At 35.4% G+C, this 18662-nt stretch overlaps 1 protein-coding gene across 5 annotated transcripts in view; it reads left to right on the top strand.

Annotated features, from left to right (window-relative positions):
• BANP (BTG3 associated nuclear protein) overlaps positions 1 to 18662 on the top strand; it is a 156771-nt gene that overhangs the window by 16727 nt on the left and 121382 nt on the right. For all 5 annotated transcript variants that reach the window (XM_010579600.1, XM_010579598.1, XM_010579597.1 and 2 more), the window contains exon 4: positions 1036 to 1235. In XM_010579600.1, the coding sequence (XP_010577902.1) occupies positions 1036 to 1235 (200 nt within the window). The remainder of the gene's footprint in view (positions 1 to 1035; positions 1236 to 18662) is intronic.

Here is an 18662-nt window from a genome sequence, read left to right as displayed (position 1 = left end):
CATTTTTTGATAAAGTGAATAAAGTTGACCTAAAAGATAAACTTGAGCATGTATTTGTATTACAATTTGTTGATACTTTCAGCATGTTTTAAATTATTATTTTAAGCTAACAATATTTCCTAATAGTCAAACTGTATTTGGTTCAGGCTCAGGCTTTTCTGTACTTGCAGAACTTCCCCTGCTGTTCTCACTAGTGTGCTTCAGGTTTTGGTTTTTTTTTGTCTTGGAGCATAAGTATATGAGTAGTATTTTACTGCCGAACACGTTAAATAGTATGTAATTTTGTATTTTTGAAACGGTCATAGAAACGGAAGCTCTGTATTGGAAGAGCACTGGGGGAGGAGCGCTGTAAGCCAGCTTGATTAGGTGTGTAAATTGTAATGGAGGGCCACAAGATGGCATAGTTGCTGTTTGCAAAGGAGAATGTGTGTAATATTACCCTTTAATGGCCTATTTTTCCCAAGAGAAGGCAAGTAGAATATGCTTTCTTTTGAATAAAATTGCTTAGGAAAACAGATTTTATTTATTTGTTTTTCTTGATTTGCTGCTCAGGAGAAAACTTAAGTAAGCAGCGTTAATTGTCTCTGAGGTTATTTGTGTTGATATAATTCCCACTGTAATCATCTGAATTATCTGTTTGGGCAGGAAAAAATCTTACTTAACTTCATCCAGGAGGATGCGTTCATAAATTTGTAATCCTTTTGTTTTTACATGTATCAAATGAAAGGCTTTGGCATGTCATTTTAAATGATTTTGTGGTGTATGAAATCATACTAACAAAGTGCTTAGGTGAAAATGTGTTTGGCTCGGATGCTTTTGGCTTCTAAATAAAGATCTGGAAGAATTTGAGAATGCTAAAATGCTCCTGGATGTCATCAGTTCTGTATGTGGCTGAGTTCTGTGACTAGGCACACTGGTAGTTCCTTTAGAATTGTTTTCCAGTCACATTTATCTGGACCTTCCTTATGTGTATGTTGCTGAAGATAAATGCGTAGGTCTTTAAAATCAGTTTCTTTTGCATTCTCCCCTTTCTAGTCATTCCTGTATTCCATTAATCAGACAATATGCCTGCGGTTGGATAGCATCGAGGCAAAGTTGCTGGCACTAGAGGCTACCTGTAAATCATTGGAAGAGAAGTTGGATCTCGTCATGAACAAACAGCATAGCCCCATCCAAGTCCCCATGGTGGCAGGTTCTCCTCTTGGCGCTACACAGACGTGCAATAAAGTACGATGGTAAGAAAAGATTACTCATCAATGTGCTTTTTAAAATAACGTAAATCCATTTCTTTGGCATCAAGCTCTGCAGCTTTCTGTATAGCTGTCAAGAGCTTGGTATGCTGTTTATGGATGTAGAATTAATTTATCTTGAAGGTAATTTTTGTACCAGTTTCATGATGTTACTTAGAATGAGACAGTGGTCCATGGACAATTTGCAACTATTTCCACACTTCATTTTGACTTAAACCAGACTGATTCATCCATCCTCTGGAAAAGTCTCATCAGCTATTTTAGACAGGTTTTTTAGACTTGCTTTACTTTTATTTATGTGGCTGTTTTGAGTTAATGAGTTCATCATTGTTCTAATTGCTTCTCATTTTACTTTTATTCACCAGAACTACAATGGAGTTTGTTTTATGTGCTTGTTTTGTAAAGACTCTTGCTAGAATAGTATCTGTGCTTATTTTGGGTTTAGAAGCTGGAGATGGAAAATCTGTTAAATAATCTAATACACTTTGATGAAAGAGCAGGTTTGACCTACAGTACCTTTATGTATGAATTGCCCAATACGGTTTTAAATACCTAAATCCTGATGTGCCTGTCATTTTACCATGGAGAGGATTCCAGCCAGAGAAATATGCTTATCAAAAGACTCTTTTGTCTAACAACTTCTTCCTCCTCATTCATATATTTATAGATAGAAAAAACTTAATATTTCTCTAAATAATTACTTTTAATTCTCCATTACAAAGGTGTATAGGCAACTTTCACATGTCATACCATTCTAGTCAAGCTACACTAACTTAATTCATCTTTTGTCAGTCTGTTTTTCCATCTTCTGATCTTTTTCATCACTCTCGCTGAACTTTCTCAATATTTGAAAATTACTTTGAATATATTTTGGTATGTTATACTCAGTGCAGTGTTTCAGGTGCACTACTCTAGACCTCTATAGAAAAAAATTAGTTCCTTGCTTTATGTTGTGGGACTCATCCAGGTGAGGTAAGGAGAAAAAAGAAAAAACACTACAAATATTACCCTTTTTCTACTAGGCCACTACTTGCTCCCTGCTGGTTTGTTTTTTACTTTCAATATTGCTATTTTTATAATAGGTATTTTAAGTTAAAAATTTATCTCAAAGTTGTAAGCGCATTTTATTATGATATCTTTCAGTTCATGCATTTATGAAACAGGATGGAATCTAACCTTACTACCATAAGTGTTCAGGGTTGAAGATTTTTACGTAAGAGGGATACACTCTGCTCACGTAGCTGTACCTGTTGCATAATGCGGTCTGCCACCTCACAGTTGTTCATTGAGTGTGATTACTTCTGATGAATGTAGTCTGATCTTTTTAAAAAATTCCTTATTTGTATTTAAAAATCTAAAATTATACAGAACCCAATGTGGTTTTTTGATCTCTGTTTTAAAAGTTCATATGTCCTTTTTATTTTCAGTGTAAATTTGAGTACTTTCTGCTCCTTTTGCTGTAACAGTCACCTGTCCAGTTAGGAACAGTTGATGTCCTCAAGCTTTTCCAAAACATCTTTCCTTTTTAGATGTCCAAATACAATGTTTGGGCACCAGTTCAGAATTCCTTTATTGGTCTTTGTTCTGGTGCTGGTGATGAACATCCTAACCATTGGACATCTTCCATTTCCCTTTTTTAATTGAATTTTTCTTTAAAATAGGTGCTGTGTCTACATTTACCTGTGCTTTTGAAGGCTTCCTAGTCATACATTGAAAAGGTCAATTATGGCTGTTCTATATTCAAAGAAATAAAGTACATGGAATAACTATTTCGATCATAGAGCAAGTAACTAGAATATTACACCAGTGTTTTTGCTAAATGCTCTTTATCAATAATTATTTCTCAAGGAACCTTCTTTAAGCCTGTTACTAATTTTTTTTGTCGTTATATTAGAGATCTTCAAGTTCTTGTGCATAAGCTGAACTTCTTATTGTGGTTTGTGCACAAAAGACTTCAAAAATATTTTCAGAAATACATGGCCCCTTTGTGAATCTATTAATTCACGTTCAGTTAATGCTTTCCTCTAAATTGTACTATTTTGAGTTTCTTATGGGATTGGTCAGATGTGAGGTTAGTGTGTTGTGTTTTGTTTTAAATCTCTGTAACCATCGGAAATCTGTCCTGTGTGTTAATGGTGAGCTTGGTGTTTAATCTTTTGTTTTGGGTGTAAAAATTTATGATGACGGCTTCTCAGCCTGAACATAATTTAGATAGAAGTCTTGAAGACTGTAAGATTTTCTGCCCCAAATATTTGTTAGTGTTGGTATGAAGTTGCACATTATGAAATGCATCTTGCCAATAAAACACTAAGGGCTTTTTGTTCTTTTAGCAGTCTGTGGCCTATATGACTCAAAATAGTTAGGGGTGTATGTGTTTAACTTGGCATTAGAAACACTACAGTTTCACAGTGATAGAATGCTTCACTGAATCCCCTGTCTCTCATTCATAAAAACCTTTATCACTTGTTGATTATTTCCAATTAAAGCCTGCATGGACTGTTCTGTTGTCTCAACTCTCTGTATCGTTCCCTCTTCCCCTTACATTGCAGATGGCAGTGGAGAGCTGCCAACGAGAGTTAGTATTTTAGATAGTGATTTTCAGGTTCTGCATCTGAATGAGATGCTTCAACCTCCTTCTCCTCCTTCTGCCACTACAATAATACTGGGTTTGCCGCGCTAACAAAAATGTAGTTAGCAAAAGCATGTCGGTCAGATGGTGCTACACTGTCAGTAAAACAGACTGTCATTCTTTTTTTCGATAAATACCTTAGGGTTTGTGATCTTTTCTCTTCTGCTCTACAGTGAATTTTGTTTACAGTTTTTCTGGTAATTTAGTTACTTGCATTAATTTGGTGCAGATTTAACGTAATCCAAATTTGTTTTACAGCAGTGCACACAGTAAAATGCATGAACTGTACATTATAAATTCACGCAGTTTGATTGCTTTGTGCTATTTATGCTTTTAAAATTAAATTAATTTCCTAAGACTTGTCAGTTTGAAATATGCTTAGGTCATCATGTGATGAAAGCAAGAACAACTTGGACAGAGGAGCTTTCTTCTGCGTCATCTTGTGGTGGAATTGTGTAGTGACAGCATACCAGGTGAATTGACAGCTACGCACTATGGCCTGCCTTGACTATAATGCAGAATTTTCTGCGTGTGCAGCATTGTACACTGCCCGCTTATAAGATGGAGTGATAAAGTCTAATCTGTCCATATAGCTGCATTAGGGAGGCAGGAGTCTCGCTTTGTAACAGTTGTCAGATTTACATTCTATGATAAATTGTCTTTTTTAGTAAACTTAACACATTGATTTATTGGGATAACTCGTACCATTTTGTGCCAAACTGTTGTTTCAAAAATTCTTATTAGGGAAATGAAGCAGACGTTTTCAAGGAGATTTGCAATAAATTGGGAACCATCCCATGTTATTAGCTCCCAGGACAGAAATGCAGTACAGTTTAGAGTCTCATTCTGCTGTCTTTTTAATAAATACATGAGGAATGATATGTGTGGACATCTTCCAACATCCTTTTCTGGATATGTGATTTTTGAAGGCTTGTGGATGTTTTTTTGAAAACTACAAAATGTTGAATTTGGAAATTACAGTACTGTCTACTGCTCTTGGTATTTTGTGTAAGTATATCTTCATGAAAGCTGGATTGTGTTCTCAGTTCTTTTGTTCATATTGTTTACTCTGATCCGCTGTTACGGTACTTCATTATATACAAGCTAATTGCAGTGCAGATAAGAAAGAAAATAAAGGGTACGTGGTGCTGTGTAATGAATAATTTGTACGAACAGTTGAGATATAGAGGAACAATAGGCTAGCTTTTAGATCTCCAAGTAAGAAGTTCAAGCTACAGCAAAAACTAACAGGAGAAAACTTTTGCAAGGAAATCATTCCGAATTTGTGAGATCTAAACTGTTTTGGGGGAAACAGCAATAGGGCATAAACAACATGGAAAGACTTGTAGCTGTTGTATTTCAATAAATCATCACATGAAAAGCAGAACTAAACAAGCGTAGTTTCGTATAGGTTTTTGTTCTGTATCCTCTACCTTTTCACTGGACAAGCCTTGTGTTTCCTGTATGGTCCATGACGCTCCCTGCTGTGGGATTTTGAAGTCTTCCATGCTATTCCCATGATGGTAGCATATGCAACTGCTGGAGCTAGCTGTTGTGGGGTAATGGATGAGACCTTTCTGGCTTTCTGTTAGTGGGGTGTAGCATTTGGGCTTGTCCTTATCCCAGCCTCAGATTTTAACAGGTGTTTCATATCTCTCAGACTTCTTTTTTTTGGTCAGATTTGGTCGTAAGAGTGCAAAGTATTAGCTGGGATTGGAGAAACAGCATGATGTTAAATCCCGTTTTCTTTGAGTGGGGGGGGAAGAAGAATTTTAGAAAGTATTTTCTCAGTGTTTAGTGGATGCTGCTTAAAAATATGTAGTTGTCAGGATTACCTACAAAGACACAGTGTTAATAGAGTTTTTTAAAAATTTGTTTCTTGGGAGAAAGGCTGTCAGAAGGTTTCAGAACTTGTAGAATGGATGTCAAAAATCCTTAGACTGCACAGAGTTACATTGAACTATATGAAGCCTGAAAAGAGCCAAGAACAGTAGCAAAATCATGTAGTAAATTAGTAATGGGAATACGTGTATTGTCCTGGTGTTCTGAGCTTTGTCCGGCTTTGTGCAGCATTAGTACAGCCCTGCTTTTCCATCCAGGAAGTGATTGTCTCTCTTCCTCTGTCTGCAACATTTCCTGGCAGTATGGCTATTAAAAACCTCTAATTTCTTTTCTTTATGAGGTACCATGCTGGTCAAAAATTCCAGTAGCTGCTGAAAGTTTCTTGGATAGGAGAACTGGTGCAATGCCTGATGGCCTGTCAGTATGGCAGCCTCAAATGATAAGTTTGAAATTTAGCATGTGCCCAGGTCTTGAGATTTATAAATTGTTGGACACGCAGTGTGACAGTGCGACTAAAATCTTTTATCCATGTTTTGAAGAAAATATTTCATCTGAAAGATTTCAGTCCAGAAACAGTGTTATTCTTGTCACCATCCTTCCATTAATCATATTTCAGAGTGGATAAGCCCAAGTATAAATGGTTAAGGTTGATTGCTTCAGATAACATAGGAATTTGTTTTGGTTTCACAGAACCCTCCATCATTTGTTTTTATGGGTATTTTCTGCAAATACTACGTTGTGCAATTCTGCCCTGTTATTTTGGAAATTTTTGTTGCATACATAGGTGTAATTGAGAGCAGTTTTTAAAGTGTACTAATTTTGGAGAGGATTTAAATTTAAGATTGGTGTTTTCCTCATACTTAATAAAAGTGTTTCTGATGAAATATAGAAATTTGTAAGTAAATGGAGTTTTTCTTTTGTTCAGATATTTTCCTTGAGCCTTTGTGATGGTAAAGTTGAAATGCAGACCACATACATCTGGTCCTTTACCATACGCATTTGTGGCGAACCAATTAAGGATACTGATCGCTAAGTGTAGAGATAGAATTGCATATATTTTTGTCTTTAATGGGAACTGGAGAGTTAAATGGAATTGCAGAGTTCAATGCACTCAGTTGCTGCGCAAAGACCTGATATGGTATCCTTGAACAAGGCTTGTTAGTGGATTGGACATTAGCTTATTAAAGTGGAGGTGCTTCAGATAGTCTTGTCTGCAGTTAATTGTGGTGTTGGTATGTTCAATGAGCTAGTTTTAGAAAATAACATTTGTCTTTTTTTGTCTTAAGATACAAACCAAGTTTTTGCACAAAAGAGAAGGCTTGATGCAGTTGTGTACTAGATGGGATGTAGAAACTTGCTTTATTTTTGTAGATGTAGATTATTAATATGTTTGTTTTACCGTTAAGTTTAATCAACAGGGTGTAATAGGCTTTGAGGAACAGGATTTGTCCATCCACTTGTTTGCAGTGTGCCAGTTGGTAAGCCTTTTGGCTCCAGATTTTCCAAGTTCCAGATCTGTGTTTCTGGTGTGTGATTGTTTCTTTGTTTACAAGTGGTTTTGTAGTCAAATAATGCAAAATTGAAAACTAAGATGATTTTAAATGAAGTTGTAAAGCAGGGGGATGTAGGTGGAAAGACTTGTAGGATGACTGTTCTTCCAGATTTAGCATAACTATTGTTGCTCCTGCATAAAGCCTTTAGGATAAAAAACCAAACCAACCTAAAGAAATATAATCAAGGTATTGGTATAAAAACCAAAATAGCTAGAATTCTATTTTTTTATATACGTATTTTTTTCTGTGAGTTACAAACCCCTCGACCAACCTAATTTCATGTTATCAGGTATTGAATAGCTTTTTCATTTTTGTTGCATTTTTATCATAAGGATTTTTATAGATTATAATACAGTATCCTACTATGGTAATCCAGGCTTTTAAAAAGAATAGTAGTTCTTCAGTTCTTATCGCTAAATAGTGGCTGTTGAGTCTCTGGTGTATACAGTTAACGTCTTTCCTACATTTGCTGCACTTGATACTATAACTCATTAGGTGATGTAAACCACTATCCAAGTTTAATTTATGGCTATTTTTTTTTGTTTGTTTTTAATTCGGTGATAAATGAATTAACATTTTAAACCTTCGGGGTTGTTCCTGTCTTCAACTGAACTTAAGAGCTAACTGTCCCTTCCTGGAAATACATGCTCTTCAGGTCTGAAGACCCTCAATTTGCAGGAAGATTTTTTTTTTTAAGTAGCCAGTTAGAAACAAAGCATGTATTGAGGAATATAGTATCCTGAAAGATGTATGGTGTATAGTTTATTTTCAAGTTGCAGGTACATTACTCTGCCTGCTGTGAGCCTGATCTCATGCACTGAACTCTAGGCCTGAAAAAATATTTCCCTGGAAGCAGATTCAGTGCTCAAGACAGCTCAGCAGGCAGCTAAGAAAAGATGTAAAATTAAGCCATGTTTTGGGGGGTGAGAGGGAATGGAGTGTTACAGATAATGTCTTGAAAATACAGTCAGCAATTTGGGGTGTTAATTGTTAATCAGAATGTATTACAAAGGTTTTACTTGGAGAAGCTTTGGAGTTCATCAGGTTTTCAGAAATTCTTGTCACTTTCTATAAGCAAGCCATGTTTATTTATCCTTCAGTATATCTTATGTTAGAGTCTCTTTCTGGAGCCTCATCTAGCAGTGTCTTTAGTGCAAACCTTTAAGTCTGGGAGTGGCTGACAAAAACACAGATGAACTTTTGTCATTGTTTTGGGCTGGACCCTGTGGTGTCAATAAATTATCAAGCTTTCCCTGTCACTTCTGTCATCAGTCAATAGTACTGTGTGCAAACATTTATTTTAAATTACCAGTTCAAGTGTCATGTCTGTAGCTTCAGCCAATAAGAGTTCTGTTTAAAATTAATGGGTTTGTTTCATGAAGAATTGAGGATGATTGTGCTGCCCTCATGTGAATAGCTCTTTCATGCAAGTCCAGTCTGTTTATGTCTGGGCATGGAAGGAGTTGAAGGAAAATGGCACAATTGTCTGTGATCTATTTTCACCATGTTCATTTCAGGTACACTCACAATTAGGGAACAAAGTCAATATTAACAAAATGTAAAGATCATAATTAAAACTTCATGACTTTAGATGATTTTACCCCTTTTTATGAATTTAAAAATTTTGTTTAGAATCTCAAGTTTTTTAAAAAGCACATAAATATAAGCAAAATTTTGATAAAAAATTTCTGATAAAGTGGAAGTTTGACTAAGGGAGTCAGAATTTTGATTAGATGTCAGCCCCTCTGTTTTATATAGGGCTGCATAGTGTTAGTTTGTTTGCTGTATGAAAAAACCCAAAACTTGACATCTTTGATTCCCTGAAAAACATGACAATGCTTTCTAAAGTCTCCTAATTTGTCACAAGAACTTATCAGCCTCAATATCTTGAGATTGATTCTGGTCCTTCATAGCAGTAAGAATACCAATTTACATCTTTTTATTTTACCTGCATTGAAACATGCATTTCATGTAGGAGGACATGCTATGAATTAAGTGGACTTCTGCAATTCATTATATTTAGGATCAATACAATTGTATATTGAAAATAGCTTAAGAACTCTCATGACTGTGATTTTTATTGTTGTTTGCTGTATCCTGTAAGATCTACAGCAGCAGTGCTGCAAACAATGGCTATTCTTGCTTTGGACGTTTATACTGGAGACTTGGGTATTTTAAAATTAAGCTTACCCTGTTGGCTGTCTGTCTGGAGTTTTTGTTACAGACCATCAGCAAGTGAAGATTTTTTTGTTACAAACCATCAGTTTGGGAAGATTTTACATTTACTCCCTTCACTATTGGGAGTTAAAATTCACACAGGACTAAGGAGAAATGGCATCTTGGATTTAGGAAGCTTGTACAGCAGTGGTCTCATTGGAATTTCACATTCCATTATTGTTGCATGAAGATATTGAGGAGCCAAGTGTTTAGTAATTTGTTGTTGGGATTTGATAAATTCAGAAACAATGTATAACTTCCAGATAGCATTTAGGTTGAGAGTGCAGGGTCAGTTATGGAATGAAAATAACAATTTAATACCAACATTTCATCTGTGTTTTGGAGAGTTCAATAATTCATGCATGTATGGGATGGAACTTAATCTATAAAACTTTCCAAACTGACCAAGGTTTGAACTGTGTTGATTCATTCTCCCAAGTCCAATTTTTCTTAAGTTAATCGTTTCTGATGAAATATTGTTTATAATAGTCCAATGATTCAAATGAGAGCCTAGCAAGGAGCAGCTGATAACTTATGTCTGAGAAATGGATGCAAAAAGCGTGGCTTGGATCTTTTTAATTGTGGTGGTGGTGTTTAAAATGTGCCTGTGAGGCTTAAAACACTAGAAATAATCTTCTAGAAAAATACAATTTTGAATTCTTAAATATAGTGCTAGCTAAGATTTTCAGGAATATACACTGAAAATAGTCTTAGGTAATAAACTTTCTTCAAGTTTTAGACAAAGGTTTCAGTCCTGTAGATGTGTTACAAGGCTTAATATTTTACTATTTTCCAGGTAATCATACAGTAAGTTTTCCTGGTCACTCTTAGCCCATGACAAGTATGAAATCCTTTAAATTAGGAGGTTTAAAGCATCGGAAGTAATTTGTGCTTGCTCTGAACCACATGTGGGTAAACAGTTTATTCCCACTTAGCTAATACACAGGAACTTTGTTCTGTGTCTCAGACCCTAGTGAATGCTTTGATTTTAATTTTGTAAAGACAAACCTTATGTGAAGTTATGACACCAAAACCAGAAATGCAGTTGTGTGAAGTCCCTTGTGGTGCAATATATTGCTATTCATAATAGTAAGCTAGGAAATAAGAGAACTGAATTTGCCCCTTGTGCCAAGACATTTTAGAAATCAACATCCTTTAATTGTCAGGGTATCTGAGAATGAAAGAGAGGCGTATACAGGGATCAAAAAGGCTTTGAGTTTTATACACAGATTAGGGGGACATTTACTAGTGTAATTAGTGTCTAAGAACATTTAAAAACAATTATAGTAGTATTAAAACATGGCTTAACCTACCCCCTTGCCAAATCCCATAAGGTCATATTAGATGAATTCTGGGGAAAGCAGAACATTTACTTTAATTCTATGGTTCCCTGAGCGTAGCCAGCTATTGCATTCAAGAAATAAATGTAAAGGGTGCATGACTTGAAATTTGGTTCAGGACAAATGCCTTCATCTGGCTCAAGCTTTTCCTTTTGCCTAAATAAACAATTGAAAAGAATTATTGTGTTTAATAAAAGTGGACAGTTTTTACCTCATGAATGTTGTAAAATGGATGAAAATGATTGGTAGGATTATATTTTAGTGAAACTCTAAAACTCTTAATATATTTGAAGCAGTGCACTGGATTGTGGAAGCATATGTTTTATACTATATATTTTAAGAAGTTATTTATCAAGCATATAATAAACAGAAGGGGGCAGAAAAGCCTTATATATTCATTTGATTTCCAGTTTTGAGAATGTAAGTATTTTTAATGTTACAGTCTCTGGAGATGCTTGGGATTTTGAAAATCCGGCAGCAGTAAGCACACTCCCTGGAAACTTTTCCTGTAAATTGGGGTATTTAATTCTGCAAGTACAACAAAATCAATGAAGAGGAGAACAGCTAATCAATTTGTGATTAAAAGGGGCAAGTTTTCATCTTCCTTTGGAAATGACAGAAATTTAGGTTGCATTTCAAAATAATTTGCATACCAGTTTACACCAGATTAAAGTACCAGTAATACTGTTTTTAAAAGTTGCAAAAACAATTGGTCTTGCTTCTTATGGAAAATAATACATAGTAGTATAGTTTTAAAAGAAATATTCTACAGTGGTTTTGGAGAGTCCTAGTTTACTTTAAGCAAGGTGGAAAAGAGCTATAGATGGATTCTGAGCTTAAGAAGGATGAAACAGCCTAACATCTAGCAAGGTCTCGGCAAGGTTGGTAAGATGGCAAAGAGCCAGTCTTCCATCTGCTTTATTTGGCAGCAGATGCTATTTAACTGATACATTTCCAAACGTAAAAAACACACTGTTTGGAATCTGAACGTCTTTCCAAACAGAATTTTTCCTTTTTGTGGAACTGTACATTTTTGCATATCTTTAGCTCAATCTCTTTGTTCCATATTGAAGGGTGGAGTATGAGACAGGAAATCTGCTCCTAATAACTTTTAAAATTGTATTCTTTGTAAAAAGCAGAGAGTGGTGTTTCTTTAATATCTCTTTGGGGTATATGGAAATTAAAGATTCAGTAGCAGCTCTCAAAGTAGCAGCATCCTTGGCCTTTCTATAAAAATGTGTGTGTGCTGGCAAGTGTACATAACTGGTTGGGTAATTATGAAAAGCAAGAAAAACAGAGATACATGATGGAAATTATTTACGAACCAGCACTGTAAGAGCTGTGTGTTTGAGTTGTTTGCAGAAACTTAATTTTGTATTTATTTGCGTTTTGTTATCTGGTGACCATCAAGGCTTCAGTTACTGTAACTAGTGTCTTGAAAGCCAGTTTGTAACGCTGCTTCCTTCACCCCCAAACTTTTAGTGCCACAAAAGTCAGACTTAAAGCTGATATTAGATATTAGAATTTGTAAGAAAATTTGGAAAATAAATCTAGAAGTAGCTAACTGTATAATAGAGGATTCAAAGTCTTTACGTTTGTTTCATACAGTGTTTTCTAAACATACAGCAATTTCTATTTTAGTACTAAGGCTGCAGTAGATAATTTCATTTATACTAGCTGTGTTCAAGATCAGTCAAGCCTACATGTTTTGTTATGGAAAATGACTGTCCTTCCCTTATAGATCAGCTTTTCTCATTTCATGTTTAATGCAATCTCCAGTAGGCTGCAGTACTGCTACTTAGCTAGTTCAGGAAGTTAAGGCTCAAAGAAGGGTAACAACTGTAAATCTCTTTCTATGCTGTCTGGAAAAAAAAAATCTTTGCTGTTGTATTTTTATGAGTACATTTATCTTTAAAGAGGCTTGTATTAACCTGTTAATTGCAAGTCATGATGTGTCCTTTTCTTGTCCATAATCAAAAGTGGAAGACTAATAATTAATGCCATTTCTGTTACAGTATTTTTCAATCCTAGTTATGTTGCTTGCACGTGGCCTGAATGTACTGGTTTTTGCTGCTTTTGTATGTCTGCTTAGGCAAAAGGTTCTTTGAAGACTGTGTTTCACTGTGCATTTAATTTTTATAGAGTTTCAGTTGTGTTAGTTGTGTTTGAAATTAGAGAAATTAAAAAAAACCAAACAACCAAAACCCACCAGGATATCAAGCTGCTTGTGTACCCATACAGGTGTTGTATAGTCCCTGAAGTAACAAGCTTGACTTTTTAAGTGGCAGGTTCTTTGGGTCACTTGTAGTGTTATCTGGCTGTTGGTTAGTTGGTGAACAAGTTGGAAATGGGTGTTGTCATTTATAAATGATTACACTTGATTGTACAGGTGTGTTTAGCTTTTCTCAGAGTAGAATAATCCACAACAGATTTTAACAGCTTTTAAAAGTGGTTGATAAAATTGGTCTCAAAGCTAGTAATTCATATCTTTCTGATTGTCAGCCAATTCAGAGGCTCTGTACATAAGGCTGAGTACAATAAACTCTATATAGATGTGTTTTGTAACTTGGAAAATGTCTGGCTCTTACTTATTTGAGCTGAAAATTTGATGTTAAATGTTCTTAAACTGTTAACAGTATGTTTTAATAAATGTCGCATTTGCTTTATCTTTATTATAAATCGATTACAGCTTTCTCAGTTTTCAGATCCATGAATCTCTCTCCAGCGATGGCTGGTGTACTTTGGCTTGTCTTTTTACAGGACCTAATCATTAGTGCTGTCTTGATACTGTCTGCTTTTATGTGATGTTCCAGATGCAAAGAATCCAAAGATAATTTTTGATGACTGAACTCTTACTGAAAATGATGGATAACACTGCTGCTTTACTGGCAATTGGCTGTGACTAGGCGAATGCATGGTTTAGGGACATGAAAACTTTAACTGTACCAGTGCCCATACAGTTCTCTACCCTACAGAAGTGTCCCACTGGTCTTCATCTTGGTGAATGGTTTGGTTGTTGGCAGCTTGCTCTCTCCTGGGAGATGAGGAGCTGCATTCATTTTTTTGGCATAAATCCAATGTAATTTGTGTATGCTTTGCTGCTTTGTGGTTTTGTTCATGTATATCATAGTGTAAATTCCTAAGTCAGTTTTCTCATTCCTGTGTGAATAGGGAATCTTAACTGTATGTGCAGAAGGCAAAGGAAGCAGGTGGTCATCAAGAGGAAGAAGCATTTTAACATTATCTTCCTAAATAGTGATGAAAAGATCCAAAGAGTAGCTGTTCTTTCAGATGAACACAATTGTTAGTGAAAGATAAAAAAGAAAAAACGTAAGAAAACACCACACTTCTAAAATGGTATTTTTCTATATAATTTGAAAAACATTTAGATTTTTCTGTGGTAGGACTAATTATAATGCTCCTCCGGAGCCCCCCCACATGCATGAGCTATACATTTAAGTCTTCATGTTCGTCGCCAGCCATACACTTTAAAATAGTAGAGTTCAAGGTCTCTTTCCCAGGCTTGCTTTCCTTAAGGCTGTGTTTGGCTGAAGACCTTTAGTACAAGCAGTCTGCCAGCAGTAACTCTAACTCCTGCCTTCCTGATCTCCTCTCTTTCTGCATCTCCTTCTAATATGTACACTAGAGGAAGATGAGAATGATATCCTCAGGAGCCCTGCCTTCCAGATAAGCAGCACATGTGGGCGTTGTGGTGACCACAAAGTATTGTACAGATGGGAGACAGCCGTTCATGTAGGTGTGGCTAGCCGAATGTCTCTAAGCTGAGCTCTGTCTCCCAGCTCTTATTTACCTATTTGCAGATGTTTGCATGTGCAAAGGAGACTCAGAAATGGTCTTAACAGAGGACTCTCTTCTTTCTTTTCTTTAACTGGTTGAGCACTGCTATAAATAATCCATTAACTGGTCTATATTAGTCTAGGAAAACAAGAATAACTTCTTGTCTGAAAATTTCAGTCCAGGTTTTTCCACAAGTAATTTTCATCCGTTTGGAGAAACGTTTTTGATCTTGTACCTTGTGGAAGATAAAAATGTCAGTTAGTTCCTTTTGCTTTATTTTTTTGTCTTTCTAAATGAAAACCTCATCTGGGAAGAGGAGGAGGTGATGGTCCTGGTATTGCCAAAAGTTCTTTTATGTCATTGGCTGCATTCTGTGTGATTGACAGGTTATTGGCAATGAAAAACCAACAGTTAAGACTAATGATCATATCTGTGACTCACATGTTTTCCATACAGAAAATTACCTTTGGCAGCAATTTTCTTATGCAAAATATAGAAAGTCCTTTTATATTTTAAAAAAACCTAGCAGAGGCTAAATATGCACACTTGAAAATCATTATCTGGTATGTTTATTTTTTTAGAAATATTTTCACCTGTAATTTAACAGATTATTGGGTAAACTGCATTTAAAAAAAATTCCCCAAATATAATAATATCTGTATGTTGCATGCATTTTGAATTTTTTACTAAGTTGTGTCCAAGAATAGGCAAATTGCAGAACCAGTCTCTCCAAGTTCTAATGCTTATGGGGAAAAGAATATGTGAACACAAATGGAAAGTACTGAAGGCTATGCAACAATACTGGGTTTCTGAAGCACTCCCCCTGACCCTTCTTAATACTTTCTTTCCATCTTCTCCATGAGTATAGTACTGGCAGCATTCATAGAAAGACTTGATTCATTTGGGATCTGAGTGAATATCAGAAGTTTTTCTTCTTCGTGATTTTTGTTTTCTGTATTTTAGTACGTAAGTAATGATTAAAGTTGATTCATCTTCAGTATGAGATGTATAAACTGAAAAAAGAAATTTGAATAATCCAGTCTGAGGATGCAGTAGGCTGTATAAAGTTTTAATGATTTCCTTGATTTTTGTCAGGTTGGCCCAGTATTTTGACTTTACATAGAATTCCTTGTTTAATTTTGTGTATATTCAGCAGATTTCTTATTGTTGTCTCTTTAAAACAAATAAATAAATCTGAAAACAGAGTAGAACATCTCACGGGAAAGTTAATGGGAAGCACATTCTCGTATCTGCAGGGAATCTTTTGGATACCCGTTTTTTCCTGTGTACAAATTCGAGTCTAAGAATCCTGTGAAACTCTTTTTTCAAGCATAATGGCACCTTTTTGTATTGGTCCCAATTGTTATTTTCTTTTTCTTCCAGATAAGTAACACTCAAGTTTCACAGCATTAGCTCTGAAAAATTTCTGCCTCATGATGCCTCACTGTCAGAATTTGTTAGCAATTCTAATTATTCTAAAATTTGTTAGCAAATTCTGTAGCCATTCTTGTTCCATGTAGAACATGGACTAGACCTGTAGTTTCTTGGTTAACATTTATGATGTTTCGAATGGAAAGGTTACCTCATCCTCCTCATGTAGACTGCTTTTGAAAGCATCATTCTTGAGGAGTTAAGCATTAAACATAAGAAATTCCTTCTCCTTTAAGACTGAAAAAGAAAAGAGTGAGTTTTACTGGAGTCTTTGTGTTAGTAGATAGAGAACATAGAAATAATCTTTTATCCAACACTAAAGAAACTTCATTCAGTTATTTTCAAACTAGATGTAGAGTTCCTACTCAGGCAGGTAAATCACAGAGAAAGGTTAATTAGTGGTTGTAGATTTGTTGTGTAGATGTGTTCAACATTTCCAACTGTTTATTTTAGCTGTTCTCTGCCACTATGCTTTGTGTGTGACTGTTTTCTCTCCATACTGCCTTATAGATTCTTTGAGTCCTTACAACTTGATAACAGTTTATTTCCAAATGTAAAACATTTGACAGACAAGTTGGTGGTAGTCGTGGCTTGTTACAGAGGTTTTCCTTGTGTGTGTGGTGTATGTTTTTGCCTTTGTGCTGTATAGCCAGGAAAGTACTTGTCAGTAAAATGGTGTGTTTAGTTAGCAGCTCCTCCCCAAACAACTGTGAAGGTGGATTTTTCCTGTCAATAATCCACTCTATTAACTGGGAAAAGTTAATTCCTAGAGAGGAGCCAGTGTTTTCATGGGTGTTTGTTTAGGGATAAATTTGGAAAAAATCATTTATGCATTGAAGTAAGCAAGCTTGAACATGCATTGATGCATTGAAGAGGGGATAAATCTGGGCTGGTGGGCTGTATAAAAGTATTTCCTCATTCTAAATTTGCTGAAATTAGTTATATGCCATCCAGCTCACTCTCTAGATTGTCTTCCTTAAACATGAATATTCCTTAGAAAAAAAAAATATGGGGCAACCCCCCCCCAACTTCTTCCTTATTTTATGCCAATTTTTAGTGCTAAGATTTTTTTTCAAATATAAACTTAATATGAGCAAAATCCTAAGCACTTTATAAATGTAATTTTATTGCATTTATCTCTACAGCTGAAATTAATTATTCAGTGTGTTCATTAAAAATAAGCTTTGGTAAGTGACATTTTAAACAAGCATTCAGAAGTGATTGCAAGGAAGATGGTAATACAGAACAGTGTTGAAAAGGAAGTGTAAAATTCTTGAACATTTTAAGCTGGCCTGTAAAAACTTCAAATGTAGGTATTTGGACAATTTCAGAAATGTAGGGAGAACACGTATTGCTTCTAGACTGGGGGGACTGCCAGCATTGCCACGTATCAGTATTTTCTCAAGTATTTCGTGTGGTGATTTTTAAAACGTTCAATGTTGGCATTGAGAAAATAGACAGAAGTTGCCTTTTTTTTTTTTTGTAAAAAATGTGCAGGGTTTTTCCCCTTGATAATGGAGAAAATTTTGGAAAGGTGACTATGAAAGCATCATAAATCCCTATACTCCTAGATAGCAACTAAAAAAAAACCCAAAACCCAGAAACCCTCCATTTATTGCTTAATACAATTTGAACCTTGCATACACGTGAAAAGCTGTAGTAGAGTCTGTACTTGTCTACGATTAGACAAACATCTTCCAGACCTTCTCAAGGTGTGCAATCCAACAGATCATTGGCAGTCCCTGAGGAATCCCATTTGTTGCTAGCAACAGATACAATTACTGTAAGAGGGAGGCAGGGCATTAGACCGTGGGGCTTTTTGTGTCCAAAACCCAGTGGTCAACCATTTTATCTGTGCCAAAGCTGAGATCCATTTATTGTTAGCTCTTATGACAGTTTCTTATCTTTTTGTTAGGTCTTAACGATGGATATTGTGGCGCTTAAAGTCTTATGTAGACACATGAATATTCAAGCAAGCAGGTGCTCTATTACAGCTGAAATAAACAGAGTTGCTGTCATCAGATTTGTTTAATTTGTGTTTCAACAATTAGCCAAGGAATACAGTTAAGAGAAATAAATGACCATCAGTCATGTTTGAGATGTTGGACCAGTAAAAACAATAGTGGACTATTTACTGTGGTAGGCAAAGAGAAAGAAGAAAGCCTTCTCTGTCACTAAAACACAAATTTTAAGTACTCTCCTTAAGTTTACCATGAGCACAGTGGAAACAGTCTTAAATATCAAAACTGTGCCTTAGAATATTGAGTAATGGTGTGGGAATAATGTTCATAATTTCTGAAACCAAATTAAATGATGAGCTGCATGGTAGAGACAATTATTTACTTTGTATTTACTTTTGTATTATAGTGTAGAGTTAGTGCTTTTTTCTATGCAACATTTCTCTAGTTATTTCCTTCTACATTGTCATTATGAGTGATAGAGAAGACTTTCTGGTTTCTCACGCTCTAAATGCTTTTCTGTTTTTTTTTTTTTTTTTTTTTTTTTTTGGTATGTGAAATGCACAATAGAAATAGTTTAGTCTTGTCATTATTTAAAGTTACACTCTGTCCCTATTCTGCTCTGATGTCCCTAGTACCACTCA

The sequence above is a fragment of the Haliaeetus leucocephalus genome, unplaced genomic scaffold (assembly GCF_000737465.1).
Source record: "Haliaeetus leucocephalus isolate CR32 unplaced genomic scaffold, Haliaeetus_leucocephalus-4.0 Scaffold668, whole genome shotgun sequence".
Classification (NCBI taxonomy): Eukaryota; Metazoa; Chordata; class Aves; order Accipitriformes; family Accipitridae; genus Haliaeetus; species Haliaeetus leucocephalus.
The sequence above is the reverse complement of the archived record's forward strand: the minus strand, read 5'-3'. Positions and strand labels throughout refer to the sequence as shown.